Source organism: Oppia nitens, unplaced genomic scaffold (assembly GCF_028296485.1).
Source record: "Oppia nitens isolate AA-2021 unplaced genomic scaffold, nextdenovo-longstitch-racon4-pilon3 scaffold1_pilon_pilon_pilon, whole genome shotgun sequence".
Classification (NCBI taxonomy): domain Eukaryota; kingdom Metazoa; phylum Arthropoda; class Arachnida; order Sarcoptiformes; family Oppiidae; genus Oppia; species Oppia nitens.
Genome location: NW_026533199.1, coordinates 10,069,254 through 10,089,281, shown reverse-complemented (window position 1 = coordinate 10,089,281; position 20,028 = coordinate 10,069,254). Strand labels below are relative to the sequence as shown.

Here is a 20,028-nt window from a genome sequence, read left to right as displayed (position 1 = left end):
TTATATATATATTCTTAATAATAATTGTATACCGGATTTTTGTTTGATGCTATTAAATATAATTGATCCATGTAGTTTAAGTACATTAGACCCGAGGCTATGTGAATTTATTTTGTAATTGATCATGTTGTATTAACATTGAATATAATAGATTTTTTGTTTTTTAAAAAATAATGTTGTTTTAAAATTGAGTACAATATATTTTATTTGTCTTTCTATATTTGTAATAAAATAATATTTATAAAAAAGGGATTTCCCTTTTATTGATTAAAAATTAGTCGAAAAACAAATGTAATTGATGTCCTGTAATCTATTTTATTAGTATTATACCTAAATTTATTTATTAAATAATAATAATACAAAAATTAGAATATAATTAAATTTATTACTAAAAATTTTTGAATAAAATATATTTTCAATAGAAATTATAGTTAATATGTATATAATGTACTTTACATATCTATGATAGAAAAAATTATAATATAAAAATATAAATGATTACTAAAAAATTTCATAAATTCTAAATACTGTAATTAAAAATACTATAAAAACTCATTATTAAAAATGTGTTAATTTTTCTACAATATTTGAGTAATTCAAACAAATTATTAATTCAAACAAAATTATATTATTAAATAATAATAAATAGTTAATATTAAGTTAATTTTCTCAATGATGGACACTGTGATGATCTATTATCACCAGTTTCGCATATCATGCTAACTGGCCAACCTAATGAGGCACCAAATTTCATGATAATACGGGTAGAGTATGATTTGGGACACCTTTCCCTTTCCATAGCCACACGCAAACCATCATATAATCCCGTATAGCAAGCTTTATATTTATTATAGTTACTAGAAAATGATTATAAATATAATAAAGATTTTATATTCATTTTTTTAAATGCTAACCAACAGAGTCCACCTCCCGGTCCGCTGCTTCTCAATACACGAGTCGGTAAAAAGTTTTGATAACAGTTCATAACTCCTGTCGAAGCTATGCGATCACAGGCGCCCACAAACGGGAGGCGATCCCATAAATATTGACTGTTTGCTGACTGTAGTATTACTAACAAAAATAATATTAAATATTTATGCAAATAGCGACACATAGTATCAATAATTGTAAAAGTTATTTAATTAAATAATATTGATATTAATATAATTATTAATATGTATGTTATTAATTATATTAATTTAAAAATAATAACAGTTTGATAACAATATTATACTATTAATTAAATGATGAATATTATTTTTCAATTTATTTGTACTAAAAGCACTTATTATTATAATTACTTTAAATGTTAAACTGTAAGAAATAATATAATTTATGTAAATTATATGTTTGGTAATTTCCCTGTGATTACTCAGAAATTATTGCATTATTATCAATAATTTACTTTTAATTTAGTATACAATAAATATTTTTTTTTAAAAATACATACTAACTCATATGTATAACAAATAATATTAAAATTAATACAAAATGTACTAGGTAATGTCTAAGACCATATCACTTAGAAAGCACCGGTTGTCGTTGGATGACCAAAGTTAAGCAGCCGAGAGCCCGGTTAGTACTTGGGATGGACACCACATGGGAATACCGGGTGTCTTAAACTATTTTTTTTGTCTGCTTTAAACCCATATATTTTTTAACTCTCTCTCTCTCTCTCTCTCTCTCTCTCTCTCTCTCTCTTTGTGTGTGTGTGTGTGAGATATATAATTTTACACAATTATTACCTCTAGCTCTGAGGTTGATTAAAATAAAAATAATTGCATTATTTACATATCAATACTAAGATAATTTAGGAATTTAATATGATTTTATTGAAATTATGTCAAATTTAATTAATATTTCTAGATAATTAATCAAGTAAATATTAATTTCATAAAAATACAACATTATTTAATAATCTATATATGAATATATCAAATTTTATTATATTTTTAGTAAATTATAATTTTGTTTAATTATTATTATGAAAAATATTTACTGTATTCATTTAAAACTAGATATAATAATTGATATCTGGTTTGTTTGTCTAGTTTATCATAATTACTGGTAAGTATTGTTTTGAACTGATCTGAATTGAATATCATTAGAAACAACTCCATTAGCATCTGTGGAGTACCAAAGCTCGGGATGTTTACGGGAAACGGATTATCAAAATGAAAGTCTAGTAAATCTTTCATAAAACCTGGCAGTCGTGGCGGCGGTGTCTGGGAATCATCGGCACCAGTATTATAGATATTATCCTCATAGTCACCAATTGCTGCAATTAATTAATCAATTAATAAATAATATTTAAAAAATATTTTTATAAATCTTACATTTTGTTAAAATTATATGAAAATTGTTTATTAAAATAATAGCTACAATTAAAAAGATTTGTATCCATTTTATGTGCCAACACATTTTTAAAAAATATTATTTATGAAAAGTAATAAATGTAAAATTAAAAATTTTGAATCATGATACTTAATTTTTTTTATAAATGTGATAAAATGTTTTAGCTTATTTAAAAAAAACTGTATGATATCTGTGTCCTTATTTTTATTTTTAGACTCAGTATTTATGTTAACAAATATTAATTAAAATTTTTTTATTATTATTTTTTATCTAAATGTCTATTAAACTAACATTATTTTAATTTTATTGACATTATAAATTTTTAAAAATATTTTAACTATTTAATATTATATAATAATTAAGATAAATTATTTAAAAATTTCTTAACTTTAATTAAGTTTGAATAAATATATTATTACAGTATATTATAATAATTACTTTAATAATTGATATTAATTATAATTATTGATCATAGATTAATTATATATAATTTTATCAGTGACTTTAATATACTGTATAATATACACTGTATATAATATAATTTATACAGACTATTTACAATCTAATAAAACTAATAGCTAATCAAATATAAAATTAAACAAATATTTATTTTATAGTTTAATTACAGATTTATTGGCTATGAATCATAGCCTATGGTTGACAATATAATAATTTACAATTATTGGCTTTAAATTCAATAACATAAAATATAAACCAGCTCATTTCCTTTATAAACATACAGTATTATTGATTATTAAATGATTATTATAAGTTTATATGACTCATTTTTCAGATTAATCAGTTACTTAAATTGATAATTACTCTATTTTCCAATATCATCTAATATATTATATAATACTATGCAGATCTAAACTATTAATATTTAAATACAGTATTATAATATTAAAAGTTTAAAATTTTATAAATAATATTGACAATTGACATAATGTTGAATAATATACAGTGAAAATTAATATATGAAGTTTTAAGATTATTAGCTTAAAAAATACTTATAGGTAATATTAGTCAATTGTTATAATTAACACTAATTGAATATATTTATTATTTTAGAGATTTATGGGATGTTTGACATATAAAAGCATATGTCTCTCTCTCTCTCTCTCTCTCTCTCTCTCTCTCTCTCTCTCTCTCTCTCTCTCTCTCTCTCTCTCTCTCCAATAGTACTGACATACCAAACACCAATACCAACACCCATATCCCTCTATAACTAAATAATACATTGCATACAATTGACAAAAACGGGAAACTATCGCTCAAACACATAACATATGTGGCTATTATAATGAGCACATAAATGCATAGTTATATACACATTATAGAGGACTTACACTATCAGAAACTACTAGTACTGTAGGTTTTGGAGGTGTGTATGTGTTTGTATGTGTTTATGTGTGCGCTTTAAAACCATACGGTATGTGCCAATACTGTATAAACTGGTTTCACAATGTATAATACAGTATAATCTACCCAGATTTTTAATAAATTGTATTAAATATTTATTGTTATTTTTATACAGGGAACAAAATTATCCTAGTTGATTTTATTTAGCGTTATTTATTGAACTTAAATTTTTTGACTATACATTGAAAATATTTTGCATACTTATTATTAAAAGGAAAAGTTGTTTTTTATATATTTGACAAACAACTAAATAATTAGTTGTATATATATTTTTATAATCATAATAATAATAATAATAATATATTTATATATTCATTTGTTTATATAATATTAATACTTTTTATGATTGTGTTGTTTGTTATGTTTTTGTAATATTAATTAATGTATGCATTATTCAGTTTATTATATATATTTAAATAAATATATTTATGTAGATCATTATATTTTTTTGTTATTTATATAAAATATTTTATATATATACAGTATATTTTATATTATAATATGATATAAGTATTTTCAGTATGAGTTTGATTTTCATCAAAATTCATTGGAAAAACTAAATATTTATTTTGATATCAAATTTATATTTCTGTTTAAAAAAATGAGTAACTGATGTATGAATTGACTGCTTGTTTATAATGATATTATTACTTATATTATACTTATATTAGCCAACAGTTATAAATAAATTAATGTTAATATAATTAGAAAATATCAAATCATAATAACTAAATATTATGTTTTTATTTGTGCCAATCATTGTGTTAAATACAAAGTCTTTTAAATAAAAGAAAAAGTCAAATGTTTTAAATATAATAATTGCATATAATTTTATATAATAATAATTACTGTACAATCTATTAATAATTAATATAATAATAATTTATCGATGAAACACATATTTTTGTTTTTATTGTTTTTTGCTGAATTATAAATTATTATAATTATTATAACAAATAAAAAAATTAATAATATATTTGTGACTAATGTTGCATAAAGTGCTCGACAAGTGTTTTAATAAATTTCTCATTTATAATAACAAGTAGTTGTGAACTCAATATTATTTATTTATTATTGTTATGTAATATAATGTAAAATAAAAGTAATTTATTGTAGAGTATATCTACAATGATTCACATTTTTTATTTAAAAAATTTATGATTATTGCATTCAAAAAATGCAAAATAATTTAATGTTAATAATAGAAAAAATAAAAATAAACTTATATTTGTTTTTTAAAAATAATTTAAAAGTTTAAGTTATAATGATAATTATTAATAAATATATTAGATATTATTGTATAAATTAATTTAATTATTATAACTAATATAATGGCCAACATTGATGACTTTAACAGCAGCGACAGTACCAGCAGTACAAGTGGCCGAAATAGTAGTACGGGTGCTGATAATGCCTGTGCCCGCATAGTAGGCGATACCCAGAATCATCAGTTTGGTAATCCATTGTACGATAGCTATAATTATGATAATGATGATCATAATAATAATGATAGTCTTACTAATAATTATACAACAAATGTCATAACAAATTGTTTGTCAAATGACAACATGACTAACAATAATGATAATAATAGTTGTGATAAAAGTGCTGATAATTGTCATAACAGTGTCAACAATGAGCTGATGATTAAGTTAAGTGAAAGTCATGCTAATGTCGATAAACCCGTCGATTATATAAATATAGTCAAAAATACTACTATTTCTATGGACACAACATCTATTGAAACTATCGGTGCGACAACAGTTATAAGGCCTGTGCCACGCGAAAGGACTACTATTAGTAGGACATCAAAGTCTAATAATAATAATATTAATAAATCTGGTTATAAAAATGTATCAGTAAATTGTGATTTAGTTAACCAACAAACTTGTGATAATAATAATACTATTGTAAGTAAATGTTTTGTTGTCTGTAATCAAAACTTGTTTTTTTATATAATCTTATTATTATTTATTAAATATAATAGTACTGTATTTCAATCAATAAATTATATATATAAATGAATTAGTAGTTTAATAAGTTATATTTATATTAAACTTATTTTTATCATTAATTAAGATTACAGAAAATAAAATAAAAATAAACATTATAATTAATCTATAGTGCTAAATAAAAAATAACAAAATACTTAGATTGTAAAACATTTATTTTAGTTATATCTATATTTAATAATTAAAATCACATGACACTGTATTTTGTAATTATTTAATAATAATAATTAAACTGTTTTAATTGTACCAAATTTAATAAAACAATAATAATAAATATTAATATCTACTAATAATATATAACTGTATTTATTCAATTACACATGAAATTCAATATAATTCATTGTCATTGGTATTTCCGTTAATATGATATAATGTTTTGAAATATACTATGACTTAAATTAGTTTATATTTACTTAAGTTATAAAATGTTATATATGTTTCAAAAAATAGTTTTTATAATTTTAGTTAAAAAAAACTTAGCTATCAGTTTTTTGTATAGTATATAAATCAAATAATATTGAATTAATAAAATGTTTATAAACTTTGATATACAATATTCTAGTTTTTGTTATTTATTATAAAAAGTAATAACACTTAAAATCAATAGACATAAGATTCTCATTAAAATATTGCTATATTTATAATATTATTTTCAAGTAATTTGATATTATTTAATATATTTACAATATTTATATTTCAAATAAATATTTGCAATTTATTATTTTAACTATTTTAATAAACTTATTTTATTATTTTAGTTTATGCTATAAAAACTATAATTATTATTTCCTAATATGTTAAATATAATAAAATTTTCTATTTATTTTTTCACAAATATTATAAAAAAATTGTGATAATAATTATAATAATAACAAAAAACTGTGAATTACAATAAACAATAAATTAAAGGTTAATGCACCTGGTCATATATAATTGTTTATAAATAAATATAATTAAAAAAGCTAATTATAATTATTGCTATATAATAAGTGATTTTTATTTATTAAAAAACAATAGTTTTCATTATTAATAATCTGACTATTTTTTATACCAATTGTTTTTTTATAGCAAACATCGACAGCAATGTCAAACTCAGTGCCCACTTCGTGGTCATATCAGAGACCATCTGTGGACAGGGAGGACAGTAATGAACTAACGTATCTCATCAACTATTTGGAGTCAATCTCGGAACAGATGAGTTCCGACTCGTTCTATGCCATACCGAAAGTGCCGTCACTGTCGTCAACACCGGTGACCTCTCAGTACAGTTGTTCGCCTCCGCCAACACTACCGCCGAAGGCTAAACCCCGTCGTAGTCTTCGCTCAAAACAGACGTCGTCCACCACATCGACATCATCATCATTGGCGACTAGTCCGCGACCGTTGCCCGAACCGCCCAAATACGTCCCGCCACCCAAACCACCACATTTACCACCGGAAACACCGCCGCCACCACCACCTGACTCTCCTGATAATCAGTCGCTTACATCGTATAGCTCAACACAGGCCTCATCATCACCGACAACAACACCATCGCCGCCAGTGATGCCCGAAGTACCGCCACGAATGACTACTAGAGAAAAGGTATTACGAGATAATGTCGATATGGAGGACAAGATTGTTGTCAACCCTTTGAGAAAACTCAGCGAACCCTATACTACAACACAAAAATTGCCGATTGGTTTGTAATTCATATAATTATAGACTAAAAATATTTCTATCATATAAAATAGATGATATAATTTTATATTAATGTTATATATAATATACTTATAATTAGATAAATTATTATTTAGTTATTCAAATAATTATTTGCTAATATGGTTATACAAATAATACAGTATAATAATATATATTACCGGTATAATAAATTGTTGCATTTTTACAGTCGATCCACATTATTGTCAACATAAAGATTGTCGGCATAAAGGTATCCTCAAAAAAATTGTTGGAAATAATGTTAATACTGTAACTAATAATAAATACCAACTAATTTTAATTTAATTTTTCGGTGTACTGTATATACTGTACTATACATGTAATATGTGTTTTGCAATGTTTTAATGTTTGCTTTTAATGTCTATGTGTTTTAAATTGAATTCAAAATTAATTTTCACGGCTAATGCAACATAACATCAATATTTACTATTAAAAATAGACTAAAAAATATAATTTATAATTAAATATATTATTTTTTGTTTAATAAATTAACCGTTTTTTTTGTTTCACATAACACGTTAGGTATCGCCCGATCGCAAACATTCCGATCGGCGGACAAGTATAGCTCGTCGAACAAGTTGTCGGCCAGTCGTCTGGAAAACGCCAGTCCATTGTCGCCGACAAAGACACGACTACTGAACCACAACCATAACAGAGCCATCATTCAGAAGTGCGGTTATCTATGGAAAACGGGACCCAATAGGCGACGATTTCACGACCGATGGTGTGTTTTGCATCGACACCAACAGCAGAGTGATGAGGCAGTACTGGCTTATTATTTAGATCGCAAGACTACCAGCTCTCGGGGCAAACTGATGCTCAAAGATATTGCATTTGTTAAGCTATTGGATGCAATTGAGAGTAAAACAAAGGCACCGGTAATCAATAGTACAGGCGATTCAACAATTTTCAGTTACTTCGAGGTTGGGGTCAACTCTCGGAGAGGTAGAGTCTATCTGTTTGCCGCCAAATGTCTGTCCGATCAGCGGATTTGGTTTAATACTATTTGCGAATCAATCGCTTGGGACTACTTTACATTAAATGGTATTTAATTAAATAATTTTTAAAAAAATTATCTGTATTTCTATGAATTGTGATTATTTTAGTCATAATAATACTATCGATACATTTCATATACACTTATATACAGTTTTGTTTGTTTGTATAAAAGTTTGATAAATACATGCATACAAAGCTGTATTGACTTTTTTTATTACCGGTACTAGTTTTTAAAAGTAATTTTTTAATTTTCAAAGTATTTAATTTGTTTTGTTTATCTAATTTATTTAAACGATTAGATGCTTTTCATTGCGGTTATGTTTATATGAAGTACGGTATTAGTGGTCAATGGATTGTCAATTATGTGGTATTAAAGGAACGACAGATTACTATCGTTACAAAAGACTTGGAGGAAATCAATGGCAATCATAATTCCGTCGCCAACGACACCGCGAGTATCATATCAGACGATAGTGAAAGTCATATGAGTACCGATTCAATGGATCTCAATAGTCGTCATAGCTATCAGATCTATGATATGCGGAAAGTTATGTCAGTGGCGTACGCATCGGTACATCAGATGAGTTCGTGTGGATCGGCCATCGAAATGGGACAACCGGTATGTGTGGCATTTCAGCACCGGGTGATCTATTTACAGTGTGAATACAAGGCTCACACAGAGCTCTGGTATCAATCGTTGCTGAAAATTTGGAAAAAACCTGAAACTGGTTGTCTGGAGGATCAGTATCTGACCAATGATAACTTGCCGGTTGCCATTGAAAAGTGTATAAACTTTGTGTCGACATACGGTGCCGACACACCTAATCTATATATTTATCAAAATCACGATTCACGTGTTAGTCAATCGCTGGTCACTGCACTACACGGCAACGTATGGGACGTTCAGATCCGTATTGACGACTACTCTGTCCACGACGTTTGTCTAACAGTCATACTGTTTCTCAAATCGCTTAATGAGTGTATACTAACTGAAAAACTTTATCACAATTGGATTAAAGCCAATGGTATTATAAATTAAAATATAAATCATTTATTGTTTTTTATGCAATTTATTCATATTTTTTGTGATTTATTAATGATATCTCTGGTGTTGTCCACTACTGTAGAGGAAGAGAATCCCAACGAAAGGTTACAAAAATTTAAAGTTTTGCTGAAGATATTACCAGTTGTTAATTATGTAACACTCAAGAAGATTGTACTTCATATGGTTTGGTATGTCTTATAAATTAATTTTTATGATTAATATTAAATTTTATAAAATAATTTATTATTTTTATGATTAATATTAAATTTTATAAAATAATTTATTATTTTTATCATTATTTTTATTTTTAGTTTATTGCAAAATAACGATAAAAATAAGCTAACATTGTTGACACTGGCACCGGCATTGTCGGAAACTATACTATTTTTCAAGTGTTGTAACGACAAAGTCATCGACGACAGGACCTCGACGTTTGACGGCCGAAGCGCCGGCACCGACATCATGACCGACCTATTGGTTTCATACAACTGGTTGTTTGATATTACACAACAAGAGATGGAAAAGGAAAGGAAAATACAGAAAGCACTGCAACTGATGAAAGACGCCAAACACGAGGTGTCGGCACTCAAAGTCCACAATAAACCGGTATCCGAGTGCCAGGACTTTCTCATTGCTTGCTATGTCTACAACCGTAAGTACGGCCAGTGTGTGACAGTACGGGTAACGCCAACGATGACGGCCGGCGATCTCATCGAATATGTTGTCAAAAAGGTATTATTATTAATAGTAATTAATTAATCAAATTAATTATATATACAACAAATATATAGGAAAATCTAAGAGACAACATCACAAAGCTATCGGTGTTTGAGGTGGTCTACGAGGAACAACTGGAACGGTGTCTACACAACAACGATATTGTTTTGGGCGTCACCTTGTCGTGGGTTAAGTGGGATCAACACTACTCGCACGACAACTACCTGTGCATACGGGAGAATCAATTGTACGAACAAATTGTCCGACAAATGTCCGATCAAACACCGATTACTATATTTTGTTCGTTGAAATTTGCGGACAGTCCGACCAAATCGTATCGCAAATGTCTGGTCGAGTTTACCGGCGCTAAGTTAAGTGTGTATAGCGATCAAAAAGGCGAGAAATCATTGGGAAAATGGAATATCGAAGACATCACCTGGTATTTGGGTGCCGACGGTAAACGCAAACATACCGGTGCCGATAAGTCTAAATATGCCATCACTTTTATTGACCGAAATACACCACAGATTAGGTAATTAGCTTATGAATTAAAATATATAAATAGTAATAAATAATGTATAAATGTTTTTGATTTAATTTAATTTGAAAATAACCAGATCTAAGGACAGTCCGTATTTTGGACGCACCCTATTGTGCAACAATGAGGAAGAGTATCACAAATGGATGGCTGGTATGATTTACGCTGAATATCCTAACGGTCTGCACAACTCTCATAAGACACTTAGTGATCAACAAAATAGTAGACATTTATTAGATTAAGAAAAAAATTGTAATAATTATTGTTTTCATGAATTTATAAATTTTAATTTTATAATTTTTTTCTCAAACATAATTTTTAAATATGCATATTTTATTATACACATTTATACATAATAAGTATTTTTACGTATTATAAACTATAGTTTTTGATAATCGTTAATATTTAAATCATAATTATTATATATTAAATAATAATATAATTTAAAGTTTTATATAAACTTATTATTCCAAACACTATTCAATTGTCTGATGTATACTCTATTGACTTTCAATACTGACGTCCCAATAGTTGATTCATAAAACAAGTTTATATTAGTATTCAGACTATCGGTTGAATAAAATGTATCAGTAATTGTAGTCAACCCGTTATCGGCAAACAATTCAACCGATGCCACATCTAATACGAGTCGCATTGTAATTACGGAACCAGTAGTCAGACGCGGGCCTTCACTTTTCAAGACAAATGATTTGCTAAACTCATGCCTACCGGTGCTATTTCTGTCCACAACAAACTTATTGSCGGATCCRTCAAAATAAACCCGCAAAATATCTTTAGATCCTTTGAATTGCAGACCAAACTTATCGGCATTTAGTCGACCAGAGCTCATGTCGACCTCGAGCTCAATATCGAGAAGTCTAGACTTAATATTTTGGTCGGCATTCAAGTTAAGCGTTTCATTTGGTTTGAGTGGTTTAACTAAAATAATTGTTGTGTTTTGAACAATATTACTAATTTCAGGCACCGGTAGTGCTGCTAATCGTAATTTATTATCGGTTGTCTTAACTAGACTCAGCTCACGCGGTACAGTCATACCACCTCTCCATGGATTAGTAGGTACAGCTACTGCATAGCCCGGATTTACTGACCATCCAATAAACACTCGGCGTCCATTGTTAGGTACAGTGTTATAGGTAACACCGGCATAATTATCTGCTCCGTAGTCAAGCCATTGGACAGTATCGGGTGAGTTATCGTTTCGGTATTGTTTGCCATCAAAAGTGCCGACAAAATACTGAGTTTTTGAATTCAAGTTTACTGTTAATATCCATTTTTCAACTATTGTGCTAAAAAAATAATTATTGACTTATTGTTAATAATTAATTATTATTATTATTAATACAACTAACCCGTTAATTGTAACATTAAGTGGATATAGATCTGGACATTCCCATACACTTTCATGTGATCCCTGTCCCGCACCAAATTCTTGTATGAATTGCCATACCTTGAGGTTATAAGACTTATATAGGTTGACGTGATTTCCGGCAGCAAATATCAGCGCATAATGATCTTTAAATTGCAAAACTTTTGGATCTCGATAGTCCCGGAGTTTTGTCGGGTTGGGTATAACTGGATTACTATCGTAGTATTTCCATGTGAGTCCTTCATCGGCACTATAGGCTAACCACTGGTCTTGAATGCCGTCCGTATCATTGAAACCGGAGAAAAATGCTATCATTGTCTTGTTTACAGCACCGGGAGCTGCAAAACCGGTAACATTGTTTACATCTACAATAGCACTGCCCGACCAAATAGACTCTCGACCTCCGACCTGTGGGTATAGTGCTATCGGTAGGTTTTGCCAATGAAACAGATCTTTACTGATGGCATGTCCCCAATGCATTTTACCCCCGTCTAATTGTTAAATAATAAATCAATAATAATTATAAAAATTTAAATAAGTTATTAATAATGCACATTAATTTTTAATAGACTATAAAATACCTGGATTTAAGCCGGGATAGTATTGATAAAATAGATGATATGTATCTTTATAATAGACGAGTCCATTGGGATCATTGGTCCAACCCTTGGGCACTGAATAATGTATTTGTTGTCTATAGTCCTCATCATATTCACAATTATTTAAACCGATTAATAAAACTATTATTAAAAAATTTCTAAACATTTTTACGTCAAATATCTGAGAATTTAAATTCTATATTATTATATTATTACTATTAATATAAATTATAATTACTTTATATAATGTTTTTAAAAATAAAATAATCATTATGTGAGTTAAGCCATATGTCAGTAATAGCAATATTAATAAATCTATAAACAATTAAAACAATATATTCAAAAAAAAATCGATATTAAATCTGTCTTAATTATTTTATAGTATATCTTTTTATATTAGCCTATTTTTAAAATTTAATAACTATCATTGAATTATTATGAAATATTAACAAATCATAAATTGAATTATTTATATAAAAACTTAAAAACATTTAGTTTATCAAAATGCTTTGTATTTTAGATTTTACTTATCTTAATGAACATGTTTTTTCTAAACTATTTATTTTATAATTAAAAAAATATCAAATATATTATTTTTTTCTATTCATTAGATTATTATACAATAGAATCCTTAAATTATTTAAACGTCGTTCAATATCTTATAATAGTTTAAAGATAACATAATTAATAAACATTAGGTCGTATTCACACATATATATTAAAACTATAACTCAATTCTGTAAGATTACAAAATATATAAAAGTTAACATATAATCAGTTTTAAAAATATTTAATTAGTAAATTATTTTCTTTAAAAAATGTTTATAATTTATATAACAATAGCCTTTTTAATTGGCTATATTTCATGTGATTATAATGAGGACTATAGACCACAGTTTCACTTTACGCCGCCAAAGGGCTGGAACAACGATCCCAATGGACTCATCTATTATAAAGAAAATTATCATTTGTTTTACCAATTTTATCCAAATGGCACCCATTGGGGTATATATATATATATAAATTTTTAAATATACTTACATTTATTACAAACAGGTCCTATGCATTGGGGACACGCCGTTAGTAAAGACTTGTTTCACTGGCAAAACCTGCCGATAGCACTGTACCCACAAATAGGTGGTCGTGAGTATATATTTTCGGGCAGTGCTATCATAGACGTAAACAATGTGACCGGTTTTAATCCGAGCGGGTCGGACACTAAAGCCATGATAGCCATATTCACGGGTCATAAAGATCCAGAAGGTATACAAACGCAATGGATGGCCTACAGTGTTGATGATGGCTTGAATTGGAAATACTACGATAAAAACCCGATAATACCGGCTCCGCCTAAACAAAGAGATTTTAGAGATCCAAAAATATTTAAATACAATGACTATTATGTTATAGTATTGGCGGCCGGAGATCATGTCATGCTATATAAGTCGACAAATATGAAAGACTGGCAACTCATACAACAGTTTGGTTTGGGACAGGGATCTCATGCTGCGACATGGGAATGTACCGACCTATATCCCATGCGTGTCAACATTAAGGGGTAAAAATATATTTTTATTTTTATTTACAATTTATAAAATGTTGTTATTTATGTTTATTTTTAACAATTAACAGCAATTTAGTTGAGAAATGGATATTAACTGTTAATGTGGCGGCAAAAACCCAATACTTTGTCGGAGAGTTTGATGGCAAACAGTTCCGTAATGACAACCCACCCGATACTGTCCAATGGATAGATTATGGATCCGATAATTATGCCGGTGTCACATATAATCTTGAGCCTAACAATGGACGCCATATATTCATGGGATGGATGCTTAATCCGGGCTACGCTGGCGCTACACCTACCAGTGTATGGAGAGGTGGTATGACTATCGCACGAGAGCTAAGTCTAGTTCATACACCCGATAATAAATTACGATTAGCATCGCTACCGGTGCCTGAAATTAGTAAAATTGTACAAAACAATAGCAGTGTTTTAAATAAAACACTCAAACCCAATGAAACGCTTAACTTGAATGCCGACCAAACTGTTAAGTCTAAACTTTTAGACATTGAACTGGAGGTCGATATGAGCTCTGGTCGACTAAATGCCGATAAGTTTGGTCTGCAATTCAAAGGATCTAAAGATATTTTGCGGGTTTATTTTGACGGATCCGGCAATAAGTTTGTTGTGGACAGAAGTGGCACCGGTAGGCATGAGTTTAGCAAATCATTTGTCTTGAAAAGTGAAGGCCCGCGTCTGACCACTGGTTCCGTAATTACAATGCGACTCGTATTAGACGTGGCATCGGTTGAATTGTTTGCCGATCACGGGTTGACTACAATTACAGATGCATTTTATTCAACCGATAGTCTGAATACTAATATAAATTTGTTTTATGAATCAACTGTTGGGACTTCAGTATTGAAAGTCAATAGAGTAGACATCAGACAATTGAATAGTGTTTGGAATCATAAGTTTATTTAAACTGTAAAATTAAATATAAAATATATTTTTTTAATTAATTAAAAAATATGTGATTTTGATATTGAAAATATTTAAATTGTGACATTGATTTTGTACTATTAAAATGTTTTTTTTTTAAAAAAAATTATAAGTACGGTATAATACCAACTGTTTATTAAATAAATTGCTTTAAAATTATCTATAAATAATTATTTATTTTAAAGATTGTTATATTTTAGTTTTTTAATAATCTAATTAAGTAAATAATATAATAGTTGTTTATATGATATATTTATATTTCTAATTTAGAAAAACATATGCATTAAAATACATAAAACTTGTTTTTTCTCTCTGATTGACTTATGCTATATAAACATAATATATGATTTTTATTTTTCAATTTTTTGTAGTCTATATTATCAAGCGATATTTATATGTATAAAATATGTAGATAATAAATTAACATGTAGACTGTAATATTTTATTAATTATAATTAATTAATAGTCATATATTTTACACAACAAAATTATACTGTATAATATACATAAATATTCAAAACAAATCATAAACAAAATTTAAATAAACTACATATTAAATAGAATACATATTTATATAATTAAAAATACTTAAAATATTTTTTTTATAAATTGTTTATATAAAACTTTTTTTAAAAATTTTATAATTAAATATTTATATTAAATAAATTCACTACTCATCAAAATAAAATTAAAACACGACAGAAAAATAAACTCAAAAAATGCTAAACTATTTAAAGCAAATAAATTCAAACAATGATAAGCAATTGTATGTTCCGATAAGTGACTAATAAATGTTTGCAATTTTAATCGCCAAATAATTGTATCATTTTTATTATTAATCATAAGATAATCTAATATTAAGAGCCGGGGTCTGTGAGCGGCACTGTGTATCCATGTGCTCATCAGATTCATCATTACTGATGCTGAACAACAAAATATTACTAATAATGTAAATATTATACGTATTATCAAATCCGACTCTTGATTAATAACAGCATATATTGCTAGTAGTGTTGCCGGTGTTACCAAATAGCATAATATAAATGTTATGTAACGAAAAAAATAGTCAAATTTATTTACATAGAGTGTCATTATAATATGTTCATCAATATATTTTTCCAGTTTTTTATGATGGTTAACATTTTTAGATTTCTTTATTTTTGCAATTAGCTTGCTTATTTTATTATATATTTGAATGTATTTTAATTTTGAATACATTGTTGTCAAATACCAAATCAGACAACCAGACACTATTCGGCTAAATGTTTGTAAACAATATATAATAAATAGTATTAAACTAATTATTAAGCTAGTATAATAGATATGAATATCGGGATCATTTTTTAAATTGAAAGTACCATAAATAAATAATAATAAAGTTATCAATGTTGTCAATAATATAAAGGATTTAGTAATATATTTTGCAATAAAATTGCATTGATAGATTATTATATTTAATCTTTTATTATTTAATTGATATTTAACTTTATAATATTTAGAGTCATACAAAAATTCAGCAAAATATAATTTATGTGTCATATCTTGATAATGTGTAACACAACCGATAGCACACATTGATAGTGAAAATATACTGATTAACAGTGATATTACCATAGAGTTGCCAATTGTATAAAAAGGATCATAAAATATTTCACAAATCCATTGCTTTAATATTTAAAAATAATAATTATTTTTTTATTATTATTTCGGTATCACTTTCGCTTATGGACTTTAAGAAAGTTAAAAGATTCATTATATTTAAATAGCTTATGATATATGGAACTAACTATATCTCTCTTATAATATAAATAATTATTAGTTATAATTAATAATAAAAAATTATTTGTTTTAATAATAAATAATAAGCATTAGTTATGTTACCCAACCCTAATAATTAAGGTACTATTACTACATCAATACAAATAGTATAAAAACCGATTAATATAATGATTTTTATTATACAATATAATATTTTAATTTTAAATTTTTATTATAGTTTATTATTATAAAAGTTAAATTCTTATATATGAGTCTCTTATATCATAAACTATTCAAATAGACTATACATTTGTCTTTTAATTAGTTTGAAGACCACAAGCGTAAGACTGACTATTATTTTATACTGTTATCTAAAATAACATTAATTTAATATTTAATATTCAAACAAACCTTATCTACAAAAGCAGTTATTGCTAATTTCATTGCATTTACAAATAGCAATATATCGTATAATATGCCGATAATAATACGTGATTTGTTGTGATCAGTAGTCATATATTGGTCGACATCTGTAGATATTGCTAACACGTATTGTTGGCTAAGTCTTTCCATACGTGCAATAAGTTGCCGAAAATCAAAGAGATTATCATTGAATATGTTTATACCATTAAATACAAAAATATTATGTAAACATTTTTTAATAAAATATAATATTTTATTTAACAAATAATAAATAATTTTATTTAATAGTATAATAATTTTACAAATAAATATAATTATAACATTTAAAATATTATAAATATGTAAAACACAATTCATTATAAAATGTTTATTTTAGTATTATTTTTAAAAATATAATAATAATAATGTTTAGTAAAACCTTAAGTCAACTGTTCTTAAGTGTAATATATTGTAATATTATTTTTGTAAAAATATGCAACAAATTGTTAAATAAAATTTAATAAAAAAATAATATAAAACTCAAACTTTTATTATAATATATTAGTTAATTCACAAATCAATATTAGACTATAGTTGTAATCAATAAAAAATATATCTTAGAATAATAATATAAAAATATATTATATAACATCTTTATTGTTAAATAAATCAATAGACTTTTAATTATTTATTATTACTTTATATAAAATTATAAAATTAGTGCAAGAAATTTTAAGTAAATCAATAATTACTTTTAATTATAATCGTTTAAGTTTAATTGTTATATTTATTTTTTTTATTAATAAATATGTTCAACAATTTTAATTTTAAATACAAATAATCGGATAATTATATTTACTTTATTAAAATAATTAATAGACAATCTTTACACTTTTTAATTAAAAATAAAATAAAATAATTATTTATAATTACACAAAGTTATATTAATATATAAAAATTTCTATCTATAGATACTATTTCACAATAAATACAAGTAAGCAATACATAGTAAAATGCAATGATTTATATTTTTTTAATTAATTACTGTATTATTATTATTATTAAACTATTTGTCAACTATTAGATTAACAGTATTAGTAGGTCTAAAGTAATGTCTCCACCCGTTGTCACCATAAAACACCCAAACCTGATAGGAACCGGCTGTCTGTTCGGTGGCGTTATGTATTTGAAAGTAAATGACATTGTTTTCATTCGAAACAAATTTCATATCACTAATGCCTGGTATGTTAGTTACTTTGTCTAATTAATTATAACAATAATATATTTAATTTATATATAAAATTAATTTAGAAAATATATTTTTTTTAGAAAAATAAATTCATACATGATTTTTGTGATGAATATTCCAAAAATTGTTCATCAGTTTTATCATCCTTATACCAGGCTGAACGGCTCAGGCTAAATGGCTCAGGTATGTCGTACTCCATTTTCAAATCAATTGTATCACCAATTTTGTAGTAATGGTCCGTATGGTGGACAGCATTAGCACTAAGTATTAGACTAACTATATATTATATATAGTCAAATATAAATCAAAAATACAAATTAATAAGTTTAATTATTATTTTTAAACATTTATATATAATTTATGTATATATATATATATATTGTACAGTATAGTGTAATATATAGTTTTATTTTACATTATTGGTAATATATATATTTTTATAAATATTTTATTTATTTATTACCTGATGGTCCGTCATTTACTGGTGAAGTATTACTATAATGCATTGATAATGCAATTAATAATACAATACTATTCAATTTAATAAACATTTTAAATTTTTTAAAAAACCTATTATAGACTCACAATATATTCGATTTTTATTTTTTTAAATGTTTTATAAAATAACAATATATATTAAATTTTTTTATTGTTTATTTATATAAAAAATAACATAGTAAATTTATATACCAATTATCAATTACACTTATCAATTATATTCATAATACAGTATTAATACTCTGTAAAATTCATTAACTATCAATATTTTCAAATCAATTATTGATAAAAACAAATGAATTACTTAAAAAAGTGTAGAAATATGAATACATTTTTAAAAAATAAAAAAGTAGTAACAGTTATACAGAGTACTGAAAATTTTTTATAGATTATAGTTTGAAGACATTATATAACAATAGTTTTATTAAAAATATAATATATATTTAGTGATTCTCAATGGTTGGGTATATTACTGAGTAATTAATATATCCATAATTATTATTATGTAATATAATATATTGATTTTTATTTATAACAATTATTGTAATTATATTAAAAGTGCATATATTCAATAATACATAATTCTAGATAAAGTTTAGATACAATAAATTATAATAATTAGTTTATAAAATAATTATTGTAATGTCCGAGTTATAACAAAATATATAAGTATATCATTAAAAGTATTTTTATTTACCAATAAAATTGTTATTAAAATTAAAAAAAAAACAATAATTATATTATATGTAATGGATATTTGAAAATTATAGGTTATTTTTAGTATGAATGAGTCAAATGCTATTCAAAGAAATTATTCAGTAT

At 25.8% G+C, this 20,028-nt stretch overlaps 5 protein-coding genes across 5 annotated transcripts; 2 read left to right on the top strand and 3 right to left on the bottom strand.

The window, feature by feature from the left end:
* Nucleotides 1-655: 655 nt before the first annotated feature.
* On the bottom strand, nt 656-3,571 carry LOC128951296 (uncharacterized). Its single transcript, XM_054296546.1, has 4 exons — nt 3,562-3,571; nt 2,066-2,278; nt 915-1,071; nt 656-857 (listed from the first exon to the last, which is right to left on the bottom strand). The coding sequence occupies exons 1-4, from the start codon at nt 3,569-3,571 to the stop codon at nt 656-658; spliced, it is 582 nt and encodes a 193-aa protein (XP_054152521.1).
* Nucleotides 3,572-5,098: 1,527 nt separating this feature from the next.
* LOC128951295 (uncharacterized) lies at nt 5,099-11,049 on the top strand. The gene is made up of 9 exons (XM_054296545.1): nt 5,099-5,687; nt 6,858-7,470; nt 7,678-7,719; nt 8,031-8,552; nt 8,807-9,532; nt 9,635-9,740; nt 9,864-10,284; nt 10,344-10,801; nt 10,887-11,049. The coding sequence occupies exons 1-9, from the start codon at nt 5,109-5,111 to the stop codon at nt 11,047-11,049; spliced, it is 3,630 nt and encodes a 1,209-aa protein (XP_054152520.1). The 5' UTR covers nt 5,099-5,108.
* Nucleotides 11,050-11,234: 185 nt separating this feature from the next.
* Nucleotides 11,235-12,966, bottom strand: LOC128951998 (levanase-like). The gene is made up of 3 exons (XM_054297320.1): nt 12,776-12,966; nt 12,178-12,685; nt 11,235-12,114 (listed from the first exon to the last, which is right to left on the bottom strand). Exons 1-3 carry the CDS (start codon nt 12,957-12,959, stop codon nt 11,259-11,261), a joined length of 1,548 nt encoding a protein of 515 aa, XP_054153295.1. The 5' UTR covers nt 12,960-12,966; the 3' UTR covers nt 11,235-11,258.
* Nucleotides 12,967-13,587: 621 nt separating this feature from the next.
* LOC128951294 (levanase-like) lies at nt 13,588-15,281 on the top strand. The gene is made up of 3 exons (XM_054296544.1): nt 13,588-13,798; nt 13,850-14,351; nt 14,426-15,281. Exons 1-3 carry the CDS (start codon nt 13,612-13,614, stop codon nt 15,279-15,281), a joined length of 1,545 nt encoding a protein of 514 aa, XP_054152519.1. The 5' UTR covers nt 13,588-13,611.
* Nucleotides 15,282-18,525: 3,244 nt separating this feature from the next.
* LOC128951293 (uncharacterized) lies at nt 18,526-19,224 on the bottom strand. The gene is made up of 3 exons (XM_054296543.1): nt 19,172-19,224; nt 18,805-18,984; nt 18,526-18,719 (listed from the first exon to the last, which is right to left on the bottom strand). Exons 1-3 carry the CDS (start codon nt 19,212-19,214, stop codon nt 18,526-18,528), a joined length of 417 nt encoding a protein of 138 aa, XP_054152518.1. The 5' UTR covers nt 19,215-19,224.
* Between the last annotated feature and the right edge of the window lie 804 nt (nt 19,225-20,028).

Excerpts from the sequence above, each read along its gene's own strand:
- LOC128951294 (XM_054296544.1), top strand. The coding sequence starts at position 13,612 with ATGTTTATAATTTATATAACAATAGCCTTTTTAATTGGCTATATTTCA. Across the intron at positions 13,799-13,849 it reads TCCAAATGGCACCCATTGGG|GTCCTATGCATTGGGGACAC; the intron begins GTATATATATAT and ends TATTACAAACAG. Across the intron at positions 14,352-14,425 it reads ATGCGTGTCAACATTAAGGG|CAATTTAGTTGAGAAATGGA; the intron begins GTAAAAATATAT and ends AACAATTAACAG.
- LOC128951296 (XM_054296546.1), bottom strand. Across the intron at positions 1,072-2,065 it reads GTTCAAAACAATACTTACCA|TAATACTACAGTCAGCAAAC; the intron begins GTAATTATGATA and ends TATTTTTGTTAG. Across the intron at positions 858-914 it reads CCGGGAGGTGGACTCTGTTG|TAACTATAATAAATATAAAG; the intron begins GTTAGCATTTAA and ends ATCATTTTCTAG.
- LOC128951293 (XM_054296543.1), bottom strand. The coding sequence starts at position 19,214 with ATGCATTATAGTAATACTTCACCAGTAAATGACGGACCATCAG. Across the intron at positions 18,985-19,171 it reads AGTAAATGACGGACCATCAG|TTAGTCTAATACTTAGTGCT; the intron begins GTAATAAATAAA and ends TATAATATATAG. Across the intron at positions 18,720-18,804 it reads ATATTCATCACAAAAATCAT|ACAAAGTAACTAACATACCA; the intron begins GTATGAATTTAT and ends ATAATTAATTAG.
- LOC128951295 (XM_054296545.1), top strand. The coding sequence starts at position 5,109 with ATGGCCAACATTGATGACTTTAACAGCAGCGACAGTACCAGCAGTACA. Across the intron at positions 8,553-8,806 it reads GGACTACTTTACATTAAATG|ATGCTTTTCATTGCGGTTAT; the intron begins GTATTTAATTAA and ends TTAAACGATTAG. Across the intron at positions 9,741-9,863 it reads ATTGTACTTCATATGGTTTG|TTTATTGCAAAATAACGATA; the intron begins GTATGTCTTATA and ends TTTTATTTTTAG.